Consider the following 25438-nt stretch of genomic DNA (forward strand, 5'->3'; position numbering starts at 1 on the left):
TGAACGACAGGAGTATCAAGAATACATGCTACTGTACACTCAGGGCTAAATCACACATATGTAATTCAACCTGTCACATAAATCATGGACTGATGTCATGATGTGCATGTTTAGGTTACGTTACATATGTACGTCTAGGATACAGCCCTTTTCTCTTTCACCTGTTTCTCTGTGCCTACTAGGTTTCACACACATACACATGCACATACACCTGTGTGCTTGTGCATGCGTGCGTGAGTATGTGTGTTTGTGTGTGAGGGGTTAACAGGTCAGGTTTGGGGGATAACCAGGCAAAGGCCATGCTCTGTGAGTGAGAAAGAGAGTATGGAGGCTTTAGTTCTCAGCCATGCCCTCCCAGGCCTCTCTCTAACTCACATCTCACCAGCATACTTCTCATATTAAAAGAAAACAAGTTACACAAATGAGACAGATGGTTCTTGTTTGTGATGACAGTTGCAATTTTTTTGTTTGAGGAGCACCAAGTTGTGCAACACACAGAGACTGACAAAAACCCAGCGCTGAACCCCACACCTCGAGGATGCAACACCTAGCAGACCTGGTTTTTAGATTTCTGTATCTGTATTTCAATTAATCTATTTGGGTAGTAAACTAAGAGCTCTATTCAATTCATATTGCGAAAGGTCCGCGGTATATTATGATTGAAATGTAAAGGTAATTTCTGATTGAGCTGTCATATGCAGCGTTTACCGTGAATGCAGTCGCCGCGAACGTGGGAACATTGCCTTTAAATTTACGGATACGGATTGAATCAAGGCCTAAGGATCAGTATGGATTCTCACCAGAAATATTATGTAAGAAGTCACAAAGAACATTGTCCATTGATTATATATTTATAATACAGTATCTTTACAAGAACCATAAATAATGTTCAAATAAATTAAAATTGACCAGGTCTGCCACGAATGATGGATATATATCCTCCAAATATAAATACTCACACCACCATATTGTCTCTTCCTATCGTAGAAGGTAGTAGCCTAGCAATGCTCTAATGTTCCCTTTAGTCTGCTCTGTGTTATACTGTACCCTCTGAGGCTAAGGCTGGGTTAGGATGTTTCCCTCTACAGCCTAAGGCCTACAGCTGCCCCTCTGACCCAATTCTCCTCACAGGGAGCAGCCTGCACTAGACCCACAGGTAGAGAGACATACTCATTCCATTTAGAGAGAAAGCTATACCCTTGTCTGGACCAACAGGTTGGAGTGTGAGGGGCTGAGTCTCAATCTCTTTGCCCTTGTTCATTCCAGCTTCACTGATCTATACATGTATAAGCAATAGCTCCACCTAGCTCCTGCCATGAGGCATATGGGATGTGACGTAGCCTTACCTGGTAAACTCCTCTGGATGCATACACGCGTGTGCACGCATGTGCACGTGCACACACACAGTGCTATGATAAAGAATATAAAGTCTGAGGCCGAGGCTGCATGGACAAATTGATTGATCATTGTAGATCATGGATTTGGATTGTAACGAGTCCCTGTTGGGTTAGTTAGAAACATGGTTCTGTCTATTTGCTGGGCCTCAAGAATCTCTAGAGGGCTTTAAATGGGTCACAGCCCCTGTACATTAGGGAAGCGATGTTCTAAAGGGACAGTACTGCTGACCTCACTCTTTCCATGAACTCAGGGAATCAACCAGGAGATGAGGAGAGCGAGGGAATGGAGAGGAGAACAAGGAAGAGAGGAGAAGAAAAGAGAGAGCAAGAGAGGACATACTGCATCAGTGTGGCAGATGGTGAGTGACCTCACTGATAACATCATCTCATCCCTGACTGGATAAATCCGATAAGGAGAACAGCATGGATCAGATAGGGAGTGAAAGTGACAGGCGTGTGGTGGGCCAGAGCGTTCCAGGCACTGTGTTCATGTGGGCTGCCGGCTGTTGGCTTGGCCAGCACTGTTTATATGGGCTCAGCTGCACTAGCTCTCTTAATGCTGGTAGATCTATCTATGGGGGTTTGGACTCAGTGTTGGCTCCCCTTGGCCTGCATGACGACCACCTCTCTTTCCCCCTCTCCCTCTCACACATGTACACACATACAGCTGTGGACACAGTGAATTTGTGACGACCATCTCAGGCAGGACGGTTTGTCGGCACATCATATGGGTGGAGGAGAGACGTGTGAGATGTTCCTCACACCTGGACAGTGCTAGCACCTGTGGGAATTTATCTGTGGTGCGGCAGGTGAGATGGACTGTGTGTGTGTGTGTGTTTGTGTGTACGTGCGTGCGTGTAGTACAGCTGAGGGGAGACGTACCATGAGTGTGTTACATGAATCTGTTAGTCGGTGGTGACTTACCGTGTCACAACAAGCTGTGCTTTGCCAGGAGCGTGGTATCCATGGTCTCCAAGCTGCCAACCCACACCTCAGCCACATATCTCTCTCTCTCTCACAGGCAAACAAAAAAATATTATTGCCAAAATTCTGAGTTAGTAATGGAATTGACAGGAAATGACATCAAGTGTGGTGGGGATGTTTTGTCTTGGTATATTTATTTCCTGGAATACACTCAACAACCTGGTGCCTAAACCCAAAACCAGGTCAATTAAAGAGAACCAATATGCAGAAATATTGATATACAGATAGAGACATGCTGGACCTGTTCAAGTACTTCAATACTCCCTCCCTCCATTTGTTGAGGTGGTCACTGACCTGTGAGATAGTGAGATTATGAGATGTGATTACTTCAAGCAACCAAAGAAGGATTGTACAAGGATTGCAAAAGAATTCAGACTCCAGATGAAATATAGCGTCACAAGTCCGAATCTTTCCTTTCCCTTTGCCATCCCTGCGGCCATCTTTACCATGGCAACATGGGCAGTGCACGCACCTAGACACCACAGTCAGCATACCTACACGCATGTTTCTATCCTCCCCCTTGATGAAAAACACATTGTCTTCCCTATGTTGGCAGGAGTGTCTGGCAAAAGACAGTAAAGAGATAGAGGGCTGAATACCATAATGGCTAAATGAATAACCCTGACACCTGGAGGCTCAGATATGACATGGGATTGTTTAATGACAGTCAATTAATGCAATAGAGACAGACAGGCAGAGATAAATACGCAGTTGTGCACGCGTACACACGTCACACGCACACACAAGGTTGAGCTGGCATGCCCACGCGTCTCCTAGACATCTGTAGAGTGATTTACTGTAAGGCTTTAATAAACTGTTAAAACCTTGACTGTGCTTTTCATCATAAGTCATCTTCTGTGGAGATCATCATAAAACGCTCAGGTCATATAACGCTGTATAGCACATGCAGTTCTAGTGTTCAGCACTGCACTTCTCTCAGTATTCATGTCCTGGGACATGGCTCTCCACCAGCTGTGTGTGTGTGTGGGTGTACACTACATGACCAAAAGTATTGTTGGTCCCCCATTTGTTGGTCCCCCATTTGCTGCTTTAACAGCCTCCACTCTTCTGGGAAGGCTTTCCACTAGATGTTGGAACATTGCTGCAGGGACTTGCTTCCATTCAGCCACAAGAGCATTAGTGAGGTCGAGCACTGATGTTGAGCGATTAGGCCTGGCTCGCAGTCGGCGTTACAATTCATCCCAAAGGTGTTCGATGGGGTTGAGGTCAGGGCTCTGTGCAGACCAGTCAAGTTCTTACACACCGACAAACCATTTCTGTATGGACCTCGCTTTGTGCACAGGGGCATTGTCATGCTGAAACAGGAAAGGGCCTTCGCCAAACTGTTGCCACAAAGTCGGAAGCACAGAATCGTTTAGAATGTCATTGTATGCTGTAGCGTTAAGATTTCCCTTCACTGGAACTAAGGGGCCTAGCCCGAACCATGAAAAGCAGCCCCAGACCATTATTCCTCATCCACCAAACTTTACAGTTGGCACTATGCATTCGGGCAGGTAGCATTCTCCTGGCATCCGCCAAACCCAGATTCGTCCGTCGTACTGCCATATGGTGAAGCGTGATTCATCACTCCAGAGAATACGTTTCCACTGTCCCAGAGTCCAATGGCAGCTAGCTTTACACCACTCCAGCCGACGCTTGAAATTGCGCATGGTGATCTTAGGCTTGTGTGCAGCTGCTCGGCCATGGAAACCCATTTCATGAAGCTCCCGACGAACAGTTATTGTGCTGACGTTGCTTCCAGAGGCAGTTTGAAACTCTGTAGTGAGTGTTGCAAACGAGGACAGACGATTTTCACGCGCTACGCGCTTCAGCAGTCGGCCGTCCCGTTCTGTGAGCTTGTGTGGCCTACCACTTCGCAGCTGAGCCATTGTTGATCCTAGACATTTCCACTTCACAATAACAGCACTTACAGTTGACCGGGGCAGCTCTAGCAGGGCAGAAATTTTACCAACTGACTTGTTGGAAAGGTGGCATCCGATGACGGTGCCATGTTGAAAGTCACTGAGCTCTTCAGTAAGGCCATTCTACTGCCAATGTTTGACTATGGAGATTGCATGGCTGTGTGCTCGATTTTATACACCTGTCAGCAACGGGTGTTGCTGAAATAGACAAATCCACTCATTTGAAGGGGTGTCCACACACTTTTGTATATATAGTGTATGTGTGTCCCAAGTTGAAGGGTTCCTTTTGTTCTTCCCAGTTATGATTGGTTGTCCCAGAGGAGATGTTTAAACATGCTCGATAGTGATTGGCTGTCCCTAAGAGGCCATTTAAACAGACTTGATCTTGATTGGTTTCAGTATCTCCTCTGGGAGAGCCAGTCTGTCAATGAGGAGCGATGTAGTCTAGTGGGACTCTTCACTCAACTTTACATTAACACAGAGTGCTGAATACACTCTCTCTCTCTCTGTAGACAGTTTCTCAGCTCTCTGCTAACACATTGACATACTCCCCACAGACACACACCGCACTAACATGGAGAGAGAGAGCCTGGCTCAGACAGACCACCAGCTCAGCTTTAATCCGGCTGTGGAGTAATGGTGCCCATTGGGCTCTGATCTTATGAGTTATGGGAGAGTTGGAGAGTAGATTATACTTGTGCTGGCAAACAGTCCACAGTATATCATAGAGAGTAACGGAGAAAATACTTATTTTTCTAGTTTGTCTGTGCAATGTGAAGTGTAACAGGCCTGGAACTTGAAAAACAGCATGGTAGCTAGTGCGCATATCAGCAGCTTTTGGTATGACCACTGTACAGCCATTTGCCCACTAAGCTGTGTGCTTGTATGGAAATGCTTGGATAGTGACAGTGTTAGCTGAATTTCTCTTCTGCAGGTGGTTACCCCTAGCGAACACACGCACAGGAATGCCCTTAGTTCAGCCTGTGGGATAATTAATGGGTCTCAGCAGCTCTTTAGTGTAAGAAGGCACCGACAGACAGCACTCCAGAAACGCACGGAATGTGTGAAGGCCTCGCAGGGGTGGAGGTGTGCGTAGGGGGCATATTTCAACCCCCCTCAGGGGCAGATGATCCGTGTGCATGTGTGAATGAGTGTGTGTGTGTGTATATCACCATAAATCACCAAGACCATAGAACCTGATACTTAAATCTTTCTGAAAATTATTTCAATGTATTAGAAGTATGGATCCATAATAGAAAGACGACAAGTCAGTTATCTGGATGTCTGTCCTGTCCTTCTCCAGCAGATGGAAGCAGTAGGTCACCTGTGATCAAATAGCGCTCCCTGGTGGTTGAAGGAATACACTCGCTAAGAAAATATGTGATCTGGCTGAGACTGCATCTGTAAGGGAACACACTACCTCGCTCTCCAACCAATTCTGACGTTTTTTCCACTAATTGGTCTTTTGACCAATCAGATCTTTTTCAAAGGTGATCTGATTAATCAAAAGACCAATTAATGAAAACAAGATTAGAATTGGGCTGCCTTTGTAAAAGCAGCCATAGAGGTCAGTGGACTTAAGCTCTTATCAACATCCACGGTCCTCCAAGAGTTACTGAATTTCCTCTTCACTTGAGACTGCACTAATTTTCCTTTCTTCTATTTAGTATCCATGGGGATCACATAGTATCACATTTGCTGTGGTAGATCATCAGTCACTCCACCAGAGATGTGTTGACATGCCACACACATGTACCTCCTGCACTCTCAGCCCACCCTTTAGGTAGTGACATCACTTTAGTTATAGATTTTTTATGATAAAGTAAAAAACGTTTTAATGTTTTCCTCCAAAAGGGAATGGATATCTCCTACATCATGGTTGACTGTGAGATGAGGGTAGTATAGTTTTACTATGTAAACCACAGAGCAGCAATGGGTATTTGCAGCCATTTGTCCCTTGAGCACCACCTTGTTTTCTGTAAACTGCCTGATAAATAAGAATGGCCAAGGAAAAAGGAATAAAGGCAATTAAGGTATAAGTTTAATTTTTTTTTTTTTTTTTAAGAATGCATATACAAAGAACAGAGACGTCAGACAAAGCATTTGGTTTTGCACCAAAACAAATTGTTATAATAATAATAACAATCATAATAATAATAATAATAATAATAATAAATGACTTGGGCTGGATGTCAACCCAACTCTGAGCCACCAGTCAAATCAACCAATTACGATCCAGGTTTGACATTGGAGGGTTTAAATTCACTCCACCAATGAACGTTTCTAGCTGGTGGGTCAAAGTTCAGCTGAGTTCCTGCCCCTAAAATGTAAAAGGAGAGGAAATAACCTTTTTATAAAATCAAACACCGCACAACAGAAAAAAAAAATACAATAAAACAGATTTTGGTAAAAATATCTGGAGCCTATATCAACATGTGTGCCATCTTACATTATTATTAAATCTGTTAACCAATCATCTCAGAGACCAGGGGCTTACCTACATGCATTACCACAACGTTAAATCCATAGAATTAAAAGTATAGAACAGACAATTCCTCAGACCACAGATTTTTTTTTGAGGAGGTAGACATAGCATGGCGGCACCATAGCATTGCCATTGCAGCGTGACAGTATGGAACACTGAGAAAGGCACAGAATTCTGATGTGGCACAGAATTCTGATGCGATAAGCATCAATTCATTAACAATCCAAATGGGACATAAAATATGGCCGCTGGTATACCTACTACAGAACGTTGCTTTGTTCAGGGAATGTCAGCTCTACTAATTCTAGTTCTATGGTTACCATAACGTTTTGACAATGATCGGCTACCGCTCCCTTGGACCTTAGCAACGCATTAAGAACACACCACTTGTTAACACTGTTTATGTTCCCTGCTTCAAAAGGCCAATTCCTGCATCAAGACCCATTGCTACGGGATGCCTTTAGTTTAGATCTTTAGTAATGGTAATAGAATGTTTCCCTATCCAGTTTATTAAGATCTACAAAAGTGCCCCGGGGATAGGGGCAGATTTGAGGTTGATCATAAAAAGCTTCAGACTTCTGTTCTGTCACGTGGAGGGGAGACAATGGCAAAGAAAACAAGAAAAATGGCTACTATCAGCACTTCTTCAGGTGGTTTTGGAGGTGGAGCAGCGAGATTGGGCGCTTGATGTGCTCATCAAGAGGGGTGGGGCTTAATAATGCAGCAGCGTGACTAGCTGTCACTCAGGCAGCCATTTCATTTGGGGGTGGAGCATAGGTCTATCAGAACTGCTAACTGGCCAATGGCCACAAAGAAGCTGGGTGACTAAGAGCAAATCGACATCACTGACAGGGCAATCTGTCAAAGACAGTTTAAAAGTCAAAGTTTAAATGAGCCTGATTTCCTAAATCACCAATGAGAGATGACGACACTTTTATGAGAGCCTATGTCACCTGTATGTCGCCCCTTTTATTTAACCACCGGCATGGTTCAAACCCCTTGGAGAGTAAAAAGGGACATGGTCTTGGCCTTCCCTTGAGTGCAGGGCTGAATCTCAATAGTCTATAGTTACTGCCTCTCCTTGTCTCCTTCCCTTTCATCTTCACTAATGTTAAAAGTCAAAGCCCAGCGGGCATCCATCATATTGCTTTCACTAACTTTACTGTGAGATCAGTTTAGATTAAGATAAGATGAGGAGAGGAAGCAACTTTAGCCTACTGAGATGCACTGATCACACAGGACTGGGCTGTCTCTGAAACACATCTAAAAGCTCTGACTTACTGTTTTAACTGAAATGGGAGTGTGGCCATGGTAGTCACGGTTACAAGCTGGGTTAGGTTCTCTTCTGTCTCTCCATCCGTCAGTCCGCTGGTTTATTGCAATCTAATCGGAAACTCGTTATGTTTGTTTCTATATTTTGCTTTAGAGTAAATGGCTATCAATCAGCCTTAGCAGAGCAAGGGAGCGGATGGGGGGGCAAAGGGGGAGGATGTGTGTACATGTGTGAGGGGTGGGGTCACTCATAGCAGCACACATTTGCGTTTCTTCTTGGGCTCAGGAGGCTCCAGCGCAGCCAGTATCGCCTCATCGAACACATTCTTTAGGCCTTTCTGTGGATACAAACACACAGGCTCAATGAAGGGGCAGCATACACACACACACACACAGGATCAATGAAGGGGCAACACAGTTACACACACAGGCTCAATGAAAGCGAAAAAACAACAAAGGGTTCAATGATCAAACAAATACATAGCATTGGCGGAAATGAAAACCCAGGATACTTCATCTTCACAGACAGAGGTGAAAATAAAGTCAAGAGCAGCTAGGGATATAATCAACCTGCATTCATTCATATCAAAGTGAGGAGCGTTCAAAACAAAGGCCGGGCAAACAAGAAAGTGGAGGTACGAGAGAACATGGGCTCAGAGACACACATACCGCATCACTCACTCTCCCACACACACACACACACACACACACACACAGAGTGCAAGGGAAGTCAAATTAAACAACTACAGTGGGGAAAAAAAGTATTTAGTCAGCCACCAATTGTGCAAGTTCTCCCACTTAAAAAGATGAGAGAGGCCTGTAATTTTCATCATAGGTACACGTCAAATATGACAGACAAAATGATATTTTTTTTCTCCAGAAAATCACATTGTAGGAATTTTAATGAATTTATTTGCAAATTATGGTGGAAAATAAGTATTTGGTCAATAACAAAAGTTTCTCAATACTTTGTTATATACCCTTTGTTGGCAATGACACAGGTCAAACGTTTTCTGTAAGTCTTCACAAGGTTTTCACACACAGTTGCTGGTATTTTGGCCCATTCCTCCATGCAGATCTCCTCTAGAGCAGTGATGTTTTGGGGCTGTCGCTGGGCAACACGGACTTTCAACTCCCTCCAAAGATTTTCTATGGGGTTGAGATCTGTAGACTGGCTAGGCCACTCCAGGACCTTGAAATCCTTCTTACGAAGCCACTCCTTCGTTGCCCGGGCGGTGTGTTTGGGATCATTGTCATGCTGAAAGTCCCAGCCACGTTTCATCTTCAATGCCCTTGCTGATGGAAGGAGGTTTTCACTCAAAATCTCACGATACATGGCCCCATTCATTCTTTCCTTTATACGGATCAGTCGTCCTGGTCCCTTTGCAGAAAAACAGCCCCAAAGCATGATGTTTCCACCCCCATGCTTCACAGTAGGTATGGTGTTCTTTGGATGCAACTCAGCATTCTTTGTCCTCCAAACACGACGAGTTGAGTTTTTACCAAAAAGTTATATTTTGGTTTCATCTGACCATATGACATTCTCCCAATCCTCTTCTGGATCATCCAAATGCACTCTAGCAAACTTCAGACGGGCCTGTACATGTACTGACTTAAGCAGGGGGACACGTCTGGCACTGCAGGATTTGAGTCCCTGGCGGCGTAGTGTGTTACTGATGGTAGGCTTTGTTACTTTGGTCCCAGCTCTCTGCAGGTCATTCACTAGGTCCCCCCGTGTGGTTCTGGGATTTTTGCTCACCGTTCTTGTGATCATTTTGACCCCACGGGGTGAGATCTTGCGTGGAGCCCCAGATTGAGGGAGATTATCAGTGGTCTTGTATGTCTTCCATTTCCTAATAATTGCTCCCACAGTTGATTTCTTCAAACCAAGCTGCTTACCTATTGCAGATTCAGTCTTCCCAGCCTGGTGCAGGTCTACAATTTTGTTTCTGGTGTCCTTTGACAGCTCTTTGGTCTTGGCCATAGTGGAGTTTGGAGTGTGACTGTTTGAGGTTGTGGACAGGTGTCTTTTATACTGATAACAAGTTCAAACAGGTGCCATTAATACAGGCAACGAGTGGAGGACAGAGGAGCCTCTTAAAGAAGAAGTTACAGGTCTGTGAGAGCCAGAAATCTTGCTTGTTTGTAGGTGACCAAATACTTATTTTCCACCATAATTTGCATATAAATTCATAAAAAATCCTACAATGTGATTTTCTGGATTTTTTTTCCTCAATTTGTCTGTCATAGTTGACGTGTACCTATGATGAAAATTACAGGCCTCTTTCATCTTTTTAAGTGGGAGAACTTGCACAATTGGTGGCTGACTAAATACTTTTTTTCCCCACTGTACACCAAGCCAGACCACACAAATCAAAAGTGTTGACACAAACTGGTTTCACCAGATCACTAAAGAGCCTACTGTTAGCTGGAACTTCCCATGGCTTTTGCTGATTAACATCTAATTAGTCCGAGCAGCGTGTTTCTGCTCTCATTGTTGTTTGTTTGTAGAGCAGCTTAGGATAGGAATGATTGCCTCAGGCCATGTCATGTGAGGGGAGAGTGGTACAACACAGCTCTATGAACAGAGCAGGAAACCCCTGTATCCCTCTGTTTAAGGAAACTCTAGGAACCCTGTAGAAACAACCTATGGCAAGACATGTTTTACCCAGAGATCAGGCTCTATATATGGAACAAACAACTATTACAATTGGTCTAGGAGGCTATGTAGAAATACGACGTAGCACTCGAGCTGCTTTCCATCTGTCCCCGTAGATAGAGGAAAAGAGAGGCGGAGAAAAAGGATAGCAATTTCAGTTGTCCTTTATTTATTCATTTCACATGATTATTTTAGCTTTTAGTTTTTTTTAAACTCCAAGACGGCTAGATTTGAACTGCAGCAAAACGGCACATTACAGAGCGGTACATAGAGATTTTGGCCAGTTTTAGAGCTGGATGCCATGGTGCTGCCTCTGAGGTTTCCATTCAGGATGACTATTTGGTAGGGGTGTAACGGTTCACCAAACCCACGGTTCGGTACATATTGTGGTTTTGGGGTCACGGTTTGGTTGCGGTACAGCGGGAAAATTAAATGCCATTCACAACGTTCAGCAATCACAATGTTCCTTGATTTGTTTGTTGTGACTGGATTGTTTTGTTAGGGGTCTCAAGTTTCCACTCTGATGCTGCGTTTGTAACCATGTGGGAGGTGGGAATTAACCCGTTGTGAAGTCGTAAATATAAGTTGGATGCATTCATGTGATTTGAACTTGAGAAACGCTGATTGGATTATGGTCAATAATCTGTGTCAACCATAAACTAAAAGTACAGCGATCATTCTTGTAAACATATTTTAGAGTTCAAAAACCACATGAATAGATTGCACTTTATAAATAATGCTTTGTTGTTGCATTTAACTGCCGAAAATGCAGTTAGAGGTCATTTCATTAGTAGGTGACGTCAGAGGTCACCATGTGGGAGAAGTGGGTGCTCAGGATGATAGACGAGTTTCCCACTGGTAATTACCAGTTTGAGGGCCGTTAAGTAAGCGCAACACAGGGTGCATTGGCCAATTCATTGAAAACGTCGGCTTTGGTTTGCTTATATAGAGCGGGTACTACACATTTGCTGAAATCGGTGCAAAAGGGAAGTTGGTAACGTGTCTCGAGCACTTTCATGGAGCTGCAAAAAAAAACTATTCTCAACCACCGAGAATGGGTGCATATCCACGGCTATAAACTAAAGACTGTAAAAAAAAACATAGCCTACCTATCGCTCTTGTAATTTCTTTGGGCTGGTCAGAATCAGCTGCCAAGGGTTGCTTGAATGCAGAAGGGAGAAGATGTTGTTTTTTGTTTGTGTTTCCGTCTTGCTCCGGTATACACAGTGGTGATGTCGGTGTAAATGTGTCAACATACAGTGCCTAGAAATAGTATTCATCCCCCTTGGCGTTTTTCCTATTTTGTTGCATTACAACCTGTAATTTAAATTGATTTTTAATGGACATACACAAAATAGTCAAAATTGGTGAAGTGAAATTATACAAAATTAATAACGGAAAAGTGGTGCGTGCATATGTATTCACCCCCTTTGCTATGAAGCCCCTAAATAAGATCTGGTGCAACCAATTACCTTCATAAGTCACATAATTAGTTAAATAAAGTCCACCTGTGTGCAATCTAAGTGTCACATGATCTCAGTATATATATATATATATATATATATATATATATATATATATACACACACACCTGTTCTGAAAGGCCACAGAGTCTGCAACACCACTAAGCAAGGGGCACCACCAAGCAAGCGACACCATGAAGACCAAGGAGCTCTCCAAACAGGTCAGGGACAACGTTGTGGAGAAGTACAGATCAGGGTTGGGTTATAAAAAAAGATCAGAAACTTTGAACAGCACCATTAAATCCATTATTAAAAAATGGAAAGAATATGGCACCACAAACCTGCCAAGAGAGGGCCGCCCACCAAAACTCACAGACCAGGCAAGGAGGGCATTAATCAGAGAGGCAACAAAGAGACCAAAGATAACCCTGAAGGAGCTGCAAAGCTCCACAGCTGAGATTGGAGTATCTGTCCATATGACCACTTTAAGCCGTACACTCCAAAGAGCTGGGCTTTACGGAAGAGTGGCCTGAAAAAAGCCATTGCTTAAAGAAATAAATAAGCAAACACGTTTGTGGGATACTCCCCAAACATATGGAAGAAGGTACTCTGGTCAGATGAGACTAAAATTGAGCTTTTTGGCCATCAAGGAAAACGCTATGTCTGGCGCAAACCCAACACCTCTCATCACCCCGAGAACACCATCCCCACAGTGAAGCATGGTGGTGGCAGCATCATGCTGTGGGGATGTTTTTCCATCGGCAGGGACTGGGAAACTGGTCAGAATTGAAGGAATGATGAACGGCGCTAAATACAGGGAAATTCTTGAGGGAAACCTGTTTCAGTCTTCCAGAGATTTGAGACTGGGACGGAGGTTCACCTTCCAGCAGGACAATGACCCTAAGCATACTGCTAAAGCAACACTCGAGTGGTTTAAGGGGAAACATTTAAATGTCTTGGAATGGCCTAGTCAAAGCCCAGACCTCAATCCAATTGAGAATCTGTGGTATGACTTAAAGATTGCTGTACACCAGCGGAACCCATCCAACTTGAAGGAGCTGGAGCAGTTTTGCCTTGAAGAATGGGCAGAAATCCCAGTGGCTAGCTGTGCCAAGCGTAGAGACATACACCAAGAGACTTGCAGCTGAAATTGCTGCAAAAGGTGGCTCTACAATGTATTGACTTTGGGGGGGGGGGGGGGGGCAATAGTTATGCACGTTCAAGTTCAGTTTCTTTGTGTTATTTCTTGTTTTTCACCCCCAAAAAATATTTTGCATCTTCAAAGTGGTAGGCATGTTGTGTAAATCAAATGATAAACGCCCAAAAAAATTTAATTCCAGGTTGTAAGGCAACAAAATAGGAAAAATGCCAAGGGGGGTGAATACTTTCGTTGTGTTGGCAGCTGTATAGGATATTCTCGTTGAGCGTGGCGACATACCGTTAACATTTTATCTCTGTCCATCGCTGTTGTAATCTACTGGGAAGCCAAAATGTTCCCACACTGGAGATTTAAATGATGGAGGATCCTCCAATTCGGTTTTAAATCGACCACACCACTCGCCATCGTACCCAATTAGTTCCTGGCTGTGCCTCACAAAAAGGACAGTTTGAAATGTGCCAATTAAGATTATAATTTTTATTACAACGTGCGCATAAGCTTTAGTTGATTTAATGGAAGACAAATGTTTTTTTCAGCTCAGATTTACTTAAGATGCATATGCCTACAACGCAGCGTAGGCATAGCCTATAGGCCTAGGGTTTTATTTTGTAAATATGCTTGATGTATTCATTCGGGTTCACAGTGCGGACGGAACCGAGGTTCTCGTGCCAAACGGTTCAGTACGAATACGTGTACAGTTACACCCCTACTATTTAGGTTCTAGCTCTAATGGTCGCCTTTACAAGTTTGTTTTGAAAAAATTGTTTAACTCCATGGTCTTTCGTCGGTCAGTAATGCCCAAAAGGTTCCAACATGGCTGCCGTGATTTACTGGAAGAGCATTGTTGTAATGCTTTTTGGTTGAAACCGTAATAGCCAAAGTCTCTGTATGTCGCTCAGGCACTAGACAGCCCTAAATGTAAATGATGGTCAGACCTTAGTCTTTGTCATACATCAGTAGTAGTACAAAAAATACATGAACATTAGGAATCATGTAAGCTCGTAGAATTGGTGCTTAAATCACAATGCTGTGGAGCCAAGTAAATAAGACACTCCCTTCGATCTGGACTCTCCAAAAAAATATCATAACATGGGGAGGAGGAGGAGAAACACTAACCAAAGGAGAAGAGAGACATGGGCTGTGTCTCAAATCACATCCCAATTCCCACAAAGTACACTACTTTGTCCACTCTATAGGTAACAGGATGTCATTTGAGATTTGCCCAGGGAGGATAAGTGATGGGATTAACCAAACCAAGTCCAATATTAGCAGTTACATCTGAGAAAACACATGAGCAACGGACACAGTCCTTCAGGCACAATAAGGCCCATGAGGACAAGTAAACAAAAAAAGGGAGGGAAGGAAGAGCCATGGCACACACTAGAAAGTAACACTGTCGTAAAGGGGGAGTGGATACAGGGGATTGCTTTAAGAGGTGCTGGGTTGATTGGGTAAAACAACGACAGGTTTAAACTAAAAGTTAACAGCAGACAATTGGAGAGAAAGGAGGAGGGGAAACTTTAGAATATACAGCACTTCCTCTTTCTTTGCGTCTCTGGTGGCTCTAGGGCGGCTAGGATAGCTTCATCAAATACATTCTTCAGCCCTCGCTATAACGACAAAGGGGAGGGGAGAAAATGACAGCACAGTTAGCACAGCAAACAGAGAGAGAAAGAGGGGGGAGATGAGCAGAGAGAAGAGAAGAGGAGTGCGAAAGAGGCAGTGGAGGAGAGATAGCAGTAGAGGCAAGAAGTAATTGAAAGGGCAAAATACAGATGAGGGCGAGTGAGGGTGGGAGAAAGAGAGAGGAGTGCAGGCAACATTGTTTAGAAATTCTAAGGACAGAGCATTAGGAGACTAGAGAGAGGATTAGAAGATGGATCTACTGTAAAACATTAAAGGTGGTAGAGGAGATGAGGAGAGGAAGCCTCTAGACTAGAGAGATACCACCCTGCGAAATAGGAGCTGAAGAGCTTGAGATAGAAGTTTCCCTGACCCACAGATCTAGGATCAGATTACCCTACCTCCCCCTGTTCCAACCTTCACCATCATGTGGATAAAACATCTGACCCAGGTCCAGTGGTTAGGGGAAACTTCTGTTGTGCCTACAGGGGAGCCAGTCAGTCACACAGGAAACAAGATATTGCATCAGCATCTGTTACACCAGTGGAAGCTGGTCTAGAGAGAGGAAGGAAGGCGGCAAGACGCCAGGCCAGTGTAGGAGAGAAAGAAAGACAAGATGGGGAGGGAGCAGGGGACCTAAACTAAACTGGGCCACAGCTCACATTCACTTGTGCCCATTGTTTCCAGACACAGTACAGCCCAACTCCCACTGAGTAACACCATCAGACACAAGATGGCCGTCTGAGATGGAGGTGATAGCTTTTCTCCTTCTCTTTCCATCTTAGAAATGGACATCTATCTCTTATGAGCTCAACCGGGTGAAGGACAGCCCGTTATTATAACATACTGTTTGCCAATACGCTTTGTTTGACTGCCAAGAGTTCTATGTTTGTTGTTGGTGCAGCTCAAGCAGACCCCTGTACCACAAGCTGATGGAAATGTTGAATTTTGGGCGTAAAACAACACCTACAAAAAACGTAAAACAGAATATTGCGCTTCCTGAATGAGCCCAACAACTGATAGACTGCAGACAGCAGCTACTAAACACTTCAGTCAGGCTAGGCCATATACGTGGATCAATACTTATCGCAAAACGATATGCATATTGACAGATTTCACCACTGTTTCTACAACTGTAGCGATTCAAAGGGAACAGCCAGAGTGGGACTTGAATCAGAGACCATGTGGTTCCAGGGTACTCGTACCTCCTGTTCCATAAAGGTCTGGGTAGATCAAACACAACGTATCAGATGAACACACAGACCAGAGCATGCAGTCTCCTCCACTTTCTTGTTTCTTTGAGCCGTGACAGATGATATGAAGCATTTAACAGATAGGGCATCTATTCAGCTGAGCAGAGAGAACACTTACCTGCAGGTGGCATGTGTCATTTCAAGATTGAGTGAAGACGTGTGGGAGTGTCTCAGGCTGTCTTACCTCGGTGAAGACAATGTTTGTGTGTGTGTGGAAGTGACTTACATGTGCTAGTAGGGATGTAACGATTCGTTTTAACAACGATTCGATTTGTAACACGATTCGTGGTTGTCGATACAATTCAAGGACGATATTGGTTCATTTAGAACGATACGATCCGAAACGATTCAGTGACTTGAAATCGATTCAGTAACCTTTTAGCCAAAAATTCAACCAGTGTGACTGAAATAAATACCTGGATACTGGACAGTGCGGGTGAAGTTTCCTAGATTCCTGTTTCTTGTAAGGACCGCAATGGTGGCTTGATAATTTCTCGCTCGTCGGCTTCTCCTCTGTCGTCCGCCATGCTATGTTTTGTTGTCTTTGCGCTGCTGCTGGCGCGGGGCGATGACGTCACGGATAGGCAGACTGAATCGAGTAATGTTTAAAGCCTTTATCATTAAAAGTGCTAAGAAAAAACATCCATATAAAGTCTGACGTGCTTAAATCCAATGGGTTATTTCCTAGTATCGATACAATCGATTTATTACATTTTAAAACGATGTTAGATTGATATATGTTGTCCAAAGTGCCAACTCGCCGAGCACAGATCGATGTAGTTGGATCATAGGAATATAAATCGATACATCGATGTAGTAGATGGATCGTTACACCCCTATGTGCTAGGCTAGGGCGTGTTGCGTACGCATCTCTCTCTCTGCTCGTAGCTGTGTGGGGATCGTGTGTGGGTTTGCATGCGAGTCTGTGGTCTTACCTGCGTGAGAGCTGAGCACTCCACGTATTTGACGGCCTTGAGGTCTCTGGCCAGTTTCTCTGCCGTCTCAGGAGTGATGGGCTTCTGCTTGTTCTTGGCCAGCTTTTCTATGGTGGATGGGTCATCTCGCAGATCTATCTGAGTCCCCACCAACAGGAACGGGGTCTTTGGACAGTGATGGGTGATCTCTGGTACCCACTGGAACACACATGGGTTAGAGTGTGTGTGAGTGATATGGGAAGGAGGAGAGAAGAGGATGAGAGGAGACCCACCTTTTCTTTGACGTTTTCGAAGGAGGAGGGGGATACGACGGAGAAACAGACAAGGAAGACGTCTGTCTGGGGATAACTCAGAGGCCGTAACCTGTCGTAGTCCTCCTGACCTGGAGAGAAAACACACAACGTTACACACACACACACACACACACACCTGGAACGCAACATGGGTTTAAACTTTTGTTAAGTACACTCTAAACACACAAGCACTTCCATGCACACACCGACACAAATACGCACACACAGACACACACACACTAAGGGACTTTAGCATCAGCATTCAGGCTGTCCAGAGAAGGCAGGGTGTGTCTCTGAGCAGACTGAGGCAGAGCCAAAACTCTCCACTGTATAGAAACCAGGACACACGCCAGTCTAAAATAGCAAGGACACACGTGTGGAATACAGCTGATGGGAGGCTGTTTCTATAACAATACCAGTCCCTTTACTACTGCTTAGTGAACCTAGCTACCCTTACTCATCAGCACAACACACACAATGAGACAGGGCACTGAAGATGAGCATACTGTACCTGCAGTGTCAAACAAGCCCAGGGTGTAGGGCTCCCCTCCTATCATTACAGTTACAGCATAGTTGTCAAACACCTGCAACACAAAGAGAGAGAGAGAGAGAGAGAGAGAGAGAGAGAGAGAGAGAGAGAGAGAGAGAGAGAGAGAGAGAGAGAGAGAGAGAGAGAGAGAGAGAGAGAGAGAGAGAGAGAGAGAGAGAGAGAGAGAGAGAGAGAGAGAGAGAGAGAGAGAGAGAGAGAGAGAGAGAGAGAGAGAGAGAGAGAGAGAGAGAGAGAGAGAGAGATAGAGATAGAGATAGAGATAGAGAGATAGAGAGACAGAGACAGAGACAGAGACAGAGACAGGGAGGGGGTTAGAGACTGAGTGAGTGTCAGTGTGAGTGTGAGTGTGAACATAAGGTACTTACCGTGGGTACGTATTCAGAGGGGAATTTGTTAGTGGTGTAGGAGATGAGCAGACAGGTTTTACCCACAGCTCCATCCCCCACCACAACACATTTGATCGTCTGCATAGCTGTGCTTTAGAATCCTCTTTACTCATTCAAGATCTTGAGAGAAAGGGGGAGAGAAAGATTAGTGACAGTCAGATTTAGAGCCGTTGGGATAGCTAGTAGTGTCAAAACGACAGGCTAACATGAGCACTCCTGAGCACCCTGTTGAAACTATTCTAAAATAAGATTAAACTTCAATGAAAATTCAATTGTAATGTTTTCCACAAGCACATGGAGTAGCCAGCCAAATAGAAAAAGTAGCCGGCCAGGCTCCCCTGGGCTGGGGGGAGGGGTATTACGTTTTTTTGACCGAACAAGCTCTAGTTTAGTGGCCTCTGGTACATTCTAATGCTAGATTGTATTTTCAACCAGCAACTATCAGGAAATAACACTGATAATTTTTATTTTTTATCACACATTTACAGTGTTAGTTTCATCTGCTGTTTTACAATATGATATAAAAAAGGAACACATTTGTTTTGGCTGCACTGGGCCTTTAAAGAATCCTGTAAGAGTCTGCTGACTTACACAGGCTTTAACCTCTTAAGGATCGGACCCTTTTTTTTCAATTTTCGCCTAAAATGACATACCCAAATCTAACTGCCTTTATCTCAGGGCCTGAAGCAAGGATATGCATATTCTTGATACCATTTGAAAGGAAACACTTTGAAGTTTGTGGAAATGTGAAATTAATGTAGGACAATTTAACACATTAGATCTGGTATAAGATAATACAAACAAAAAGACATGCATTTTATATTTATTTTTGTTCCATCATCTTTCAAATGCAGGAGAAAGGCCACAATATAATATTGCAGTTTAGGCGCAATTTAGATGTTGGCCACTAGATGGCAGCAGCGTGTATGCAAAGTTTCAAATTGATCCAGTGAAGCATTGCAATACTGGACTATTTTGTATCAAGTCTGCCCAAATGTGCTGAATTGATACATTTTCAAGTACATAACTATAGAGAACATACAAACATGATATGGTAATACAAAATATTTACACACTCCCAGGAATGCCATACATGATGGATCATTAGCTTATACACTAATTTTCACACATCTAGATGGCCAGGCGTGGTGGGTGAGGAGCTAGAGACAGCAGGGGTTCAAACTGTAGAAACCAGTTCCTACATTTGAATATAAAAATTTATTTTATCAAACAAAACTACGCTACATTTTATCTCTGGGACCCTTAGGATGACAAATCAGAGCAAGATTACTGAAGGTACATTATTTACAGTGGGGGAAAAAAGCATTTAGTCAGCCACCAATTGTGCAAGTTCTCCCACTTAAAAAGATGAGAGAGGCCTGTAATGTTCATCATAGGTACACGTCAACTATGACAGACAAAATGAGGAAAAAAAATCCAGAAAATCACATTGTAGGATTTTTTATGAATTTATTTGCAAATTATGGTGGAAAAAAGTATTTGGTCAATAACAAAAGTTTCTCAATAATTTGTTATATACCCTTTGTTGGCAATGACACAGGTCAAACATTTTCTGTAAGTCTTCACAAGGTTTTCACACACTGTTGCTGGTATTTTGGCCCATTCCTCCATGCAGATCTCCTCTAGAGCAGTGATGTTTTGGGGCTGTCGCTGGGCAACACGGACTTTCAACTCCCTCCAAAGATTTTCTATGGGGTTGAGATCTGGAGACTGGCTAGGCCACTCCAGGACCTTGAAATGCTTCCTACGAAGCCACTCCTTCGTTGCCCGGGCGGTGTGTTTGGGATCATTGTCATGCAGAAAGACCCAGCCACGTTTCATCTTCAATGCCCTTGCTGATGGAAGGAGGTTTTCACTCAAAATCTCACGATACATGGCCCCATTCATTCTTTCCTTTACACGGATCAGTCGTCCTGGTCCCTTTGCAGAAAAACAGCCCCAAAGCATGATGTTTCCACCCCCATGCTTCACAGTAGGTATGGTGTTCTTTGGATGCAACTCAGCACTCTTTGTCCTCCAAACACGACGAGTTGAGTTTTTACCAAAAAGTTCTATTTTGGTTTCATCTGACCATATGACATTCTCCCAATCCTCTTCTGGATCATCCAAATGCACTCTAGCAAACTTCAGACGGGCCTGGACATGTACTGGCTTAAGCAGGGGGACACGTCTGGCACTGCAGGATTTGAGTCCCTGGCGGCGTAGTGTGTTACTGATGGTAGGCTTTGTTACTTTGGTCCCAGCTCTCTGCAGGTCATTCACTAGGTCCCCCCGTGTGGTTCTGGGATTTTTGCTCACCGTTCTTGTGATCATTTTGACACCACGGGGTGAGATCTTGCGTGGAGCCCCAGATCGAGGGAGATTATCAGTGGTCTTGTATGTCTTCCATTTCCTAATAATTGCTCCCACAGTTGATTTCTTCAAACCAAGCTGCTTACCTATTGCAGATTCAGTCTTCCCAGCCTGGTGCAGGTCTACAGTTTTGTTTCTGGTGTCCTTTGACAGCTCTTTGGTCTTGGCCATAGTGGAGTTTGGAGTGTGACTGTTTGAGGTTGTGGACAGGTGTCTTTTATACTGATAACAAGTTCAAACAGGTGCCATTAATACAGGTAACGAGTGGAGGACAGAGGAGCCTCTTAAAGAAGAAGTTACAGGTCTGTGAGAGCCAGAAATCTTGCTTGTTTGTAGGTGACCAAATACTTATTTTCCACCATAATTTGCAAATAAATTCATAAAAAATTCTACAATGTGATTTTCTGGAAATGTTTCTCCTCAATTTGTCTGTCATAGTTGACATGTATCTATGATGAAAATTACAGGTCTCTCTCATCTTTTTAAGTGGGAGAACTTGCACAATTGGTGGCTGACTAAATACTTTTTTGAATGTATCAAACCAGTTGCCGTGATACGTTTTTTGTTGTTGTGCACTCTCCTCAAACAATAGCATGGTATTTCTTCATTGTAATAGCTACTGTAAATTGGACAGTGCCGTTTGATTAACCAGAATTTAAGCTTTATAAGACATGTTATTGTCCTGGAAAGTTTGCTGTTACTTACAACAGTCATGCTAATCACATTAGCGCACATTAGCTCAACAGTCCCGTATATGGGACACCGATCCCGTAGTGGTTAAGCTTCCTTTTAAGAAGCACTTTCTCAGCTACAGTGCATTCGGAAAGTATTCAGACCTCTTCACTTTATCCACATTTTGTTATGTTACAGCCGTATTCTAAAATGATTTAAATTGTTCCCCCCTCCCCCCTCAATCTACACACAATACCCCATAATGGCAAAGCAAAAACAGGTTTTTAGAATATTTTTCAAATGTATTAAAAATAAAACAAATACCTGATTTACATAAGTATTCAGACCCTTTGCTATGAGACTCGAAATTGAGCTCAGGTGCATCCTGTTTCCATTGATCATCCTTGAGATGTTTCTACAACTTGAGTCCACCTGTGGTAAATTCAATTGATTGGACATGATTTGGAAAGGTACACACCTGTCTATATAAGGTCCCACAGTTGACAGTGCATGTCAAAGCAAAAACCAAGCAATGAGGTTGAAGGAATTGTCTGTAGAGCTTCGACAGGATTGTGTACCAAACAGTTCTGCAGCACTGAAGGTCCCCAAGAACACGGTGGCCTACATCACTCTTAAATCGAAGAAGTTTGGAACCACCAAGACTCTTCCTAGAGCTGGCTGTCCGGCCAAACTGAGCAATTGGGGAAGAAGGGCCTTGGTCAGGGACGTGACCAAGAGCCCGATGGTCACTCTGACAGAGCTCCAGAGTTCCTCTGTGGAGATGGGAGAACCTTCCAGAAGGTCAACCATCTCTGCAGCACTCCACCAAAATCAGGCCTTTATGGTAGAGTGGCCAGGCGGAAGCCACTCTTCAGTAAAAAGGCACATGACAGCCAACTTGGAGTTTGCCAAAAGGCAACTAAAGCAAAGATTCTCTGGTCTGATGAAACAAAGATTGAACTCTTTGGCCTGAATGCCAAGCGTCAGGTCTGGAGGAAACCTGGCACCACCCCTACGGTGAAGCATGGTGGTGGCAGCATCATGCTGTGGGGATGTTTTTCAGCGGCCGGGACTGGGAGACAAGTCTGGATCGACGGAAAGATGAACGGAGCAAAGTACAGAGAGATCCTTGATGAAAACCTGCTCCAGAGCGCTCAGGTCCTCTGACTGGGGCGAAGGTTCACCTTCCAACAGGACAACGACCCTAAGCACACAGCAAAGACAACGCAGGAGTGCCTTCAGGACAAGTCTCAATGTCCTTGAGTGGCCCAGCCTGAGCCCGGACTTGAACCCAATCGAACATCTCTAGAGAGAACTGACAATAGCTGTGCAGTGACAGTCCCCATCTAACCAGACAGAGCTTGCGAGAATTTGCAGAGAAGAATGGGAGAAACTCCCCAAATACATGTGTGCCAAGCTTTTAGCGTCATACCCAAGAAGACTCAAGGCTGTAATCGCTGCCAAAGGTGCTTCAACAAAGTACTGAGTAAAGGGTCTGAATACTTATGTAAATCAGATATTTTTCATATATACATATATACACACACATATACACATACACACATTTGCAAAAATGTCTAAATACCAGTTTTTGCTTTGTTATTATGGGGTATTGTGTGTAGATTGATGAGGGGGAAAAAAACATGTAATCCATTTTAGAATAAGGCTGTAACGTAACAAAATGTGGAAAAAGTGAAGAGGTCTGAATACTTTCCCAATGCACTGTATCTGCAATACAGGTATGATTGAAGAATGAAGCAGGTGTTAAACATGGGCTTTGCTAGACAGAAAGCAACACTCCATTGTCAACACTGATTAAAATCAGTACACCTATATTGATATCTTTGAAAATACCATTCAAGTATCATTAGCTTTAAAAAAAAAAAAATCGTTTTCTTTCATATTTTGGTCCAGAGTGAAGCTCTCTCCACTAGCCTACATATTGTTCCTGCATTGAGGAAGATTCACCATCTTCATCAAATGTTTTCATAATTTAATCTGCAGATAATCGCCAAAAAGCCTACCATTATGCAAATTAGGGAGCTAAATGAACAGCTCTCTTACTGATGCAACTCGGTAGGCTACTGACAAGTCACTCACTTCAACGTCACTGTCTGGCAAGTCCTGATGGACTTCATATTGAAAATACAAACAAGATCTTTAGCTTACTTGTCCCGATGCGATACCCTGGACATAACAAATGTATGATTTATGAATAGCAAAGGGATATAGGAGATTTACTCTATTCAGTCAGTTCGACACCTTTTATAATGTAGTCAAGCTTGCTGTTCGTCAATCAAAACACAGGAAAATAACCTATGCGCCACCACTCCGTAGCTGCATATGAAACATCTACATTTTAAAAAGTCTAATAAATCCATGTAATATAGCCTACACAATCACAATAAATCCATTATTTATTTTAGACAGGTCTAAAGAAACATATGAAGAAAATATCGTCTACTTCAGAAGAACATAATAGCATACTCTGAGTTGTCCTTATGTTAGGCCCTGATCTGGCTATGCCATATGGTTCTGGGCTACACTAGTTCATTTAGCAGACAAGGTTTGCTTAGAATTCCATCTAATTATTTTATAGTATCAAGAATACAATTGAACAAAGCTGAATAAAATAGAAAGGATATTTTCTCCAAACGATTTGAGGGAGTGCGCACATGCAGCTATTCTGTGTTGAGCGGTTAACAAAGAAACCGGTACTCCTATATGCTTAATTTAGAGTTAATTTAACTTTAGTTCTGATACAAATGTTGGGCTATATGTTTTGATTTTTTATACATTCTTAGGCTGCATGACTAATGATGATTTGAAAAGTCACATGAAAGGCATGAGCTCTGCTTAGTTTTTTTGCGCAGGCTGTACACACTTCATCAGTGTCTCATTCAGAATTTGACAAGCACTTGCATTGTTTTAATTGCATTTATTTGTTTCTAAAGTATGTCATTTTGACAAGATTTGAAAATAGGATGCTGCCCCTTTAAGACAAAAGTTCCAAAAGAGATAGATATGGCTACAGTAGGCTAACCAAGACGAATGCTAGGTGTTTTTGTAGCTTTCTTTTTGCAGACTATCAACAGTAGCCAGCATATTGCTAGCATGTTCACTATTAAAGGTTTACATTTGTAAATCACTTACCCTAAAATAAATAAGTAGATTGATGGGTGCTTATTTTTGCTCGACAGCTCGTGTGTGCGGTGTGAAGGCATCAATTTATGTACTGCTGGAGAAGTTGACTCGCGGGAGCGTGATTGTGCTTGAATGAACAGCCAATCATTTTGCTCAAATACAAATAGCATGACATTCACGCGCATAGTCTTCAACCGTAGACGATAGAGCAGGGCCCGGTTACCCAAAAGCATTTTAAGGCTAAGTTCATTGTTGGAACCTTCGTAGGAGCAATCTTTAAATCTCCAAGCGGTTTCCCAAAACCATTGTTATTAATGTTGCACTTGAAAATGTTTGGAAACTAACTTAGAACAGCTAAGTGTGTCGTTAGTTGCTTTTTTGCGCACCAGCGTCACTTTATACACAAACCTCCGCTAATCATAAACACATGGTTTATCCGTCTGTGACCGCTGATAACTTCAGCACAAAGCTGACTACAAATAGTCGACAATGCCTTTGCAATTGATAAACAAGCGACGTATAAAAATATACTTCAAATCAAAACCGAAATGACTGCATTAAAATATCAACCGTATAGGCTTTAGGCCTATTTCAATCATATTGAAATACATTTAATGTTCAATCAATTGTTATATTTTGCTACTCAATTTAGTTATATTTTACTACTTGTAGGCTACTGTCTAATTTGTCACAATATATTTAATGACGTGTAGCCTAACATGTGCGCAATGTGCCAAAATCAGTGCTTAGAATAAGCCGCGTCAATATTTGCAGCCGTGGCTGGTAATCTCTCTAAGAGTAGATCCGTCGTCAGTATTATGAAATAATTCTAACGTTAAGGTAAGATTTGAATGTAGAAAGCTGATCC

General features: G+C 43.2%; 1 protein-coding gene across 1 annotated transcript in view; it reads right to left on the reverse strand.

Moving 5' to 3' along the window:
* Window positions 1-6322: 6322 nt before the first annotated feature.
* The window catches only part of cdc42 (cell division cycle 42), a 33065-nt gene continuing 13949 nt past the window's right edge, over window positions 6323-25438 (reverse strand). The window contains exons 2-6 of the mRNA XM_084167338.1: window positions 18361-18501; window positions 17957-18029; window positions 17425-17534; window positions 17153-17350; window positions 6323-8398 (exon numbers count right to left, since the gene is read on the reverse strand). Coding sequence (XP_084023464.1) covers window positions 8309-8398; window positions 17153-17350; window positions 17425-17534; window positions 17957-18029; window positions 18361-18465 — 576 coding nt within the window. The 5' untranslated portion in view covers window positions 18466-18501 and the 3' untranslated portion in view covers window positions 6323-8308. The remainder of the gene's footprint in view (window positions 8399-17152; window positions 17351-17424; window positions 17535-17956; window positions 18030-18360; window positions 18502-25438) is intronic.

Source organism: Coregonus lavaretus, assembly GCF_964263955.1.
Source record: "Coregonus lavaretus genome assembly, chromosome: 8".
Taxonomy (NCBI): Eukaryota; Metazoa; Chordata; class Actinopteri; order Salmoniformes; family Salmonidae; genus Coregonus; species Coregonus lavaretus.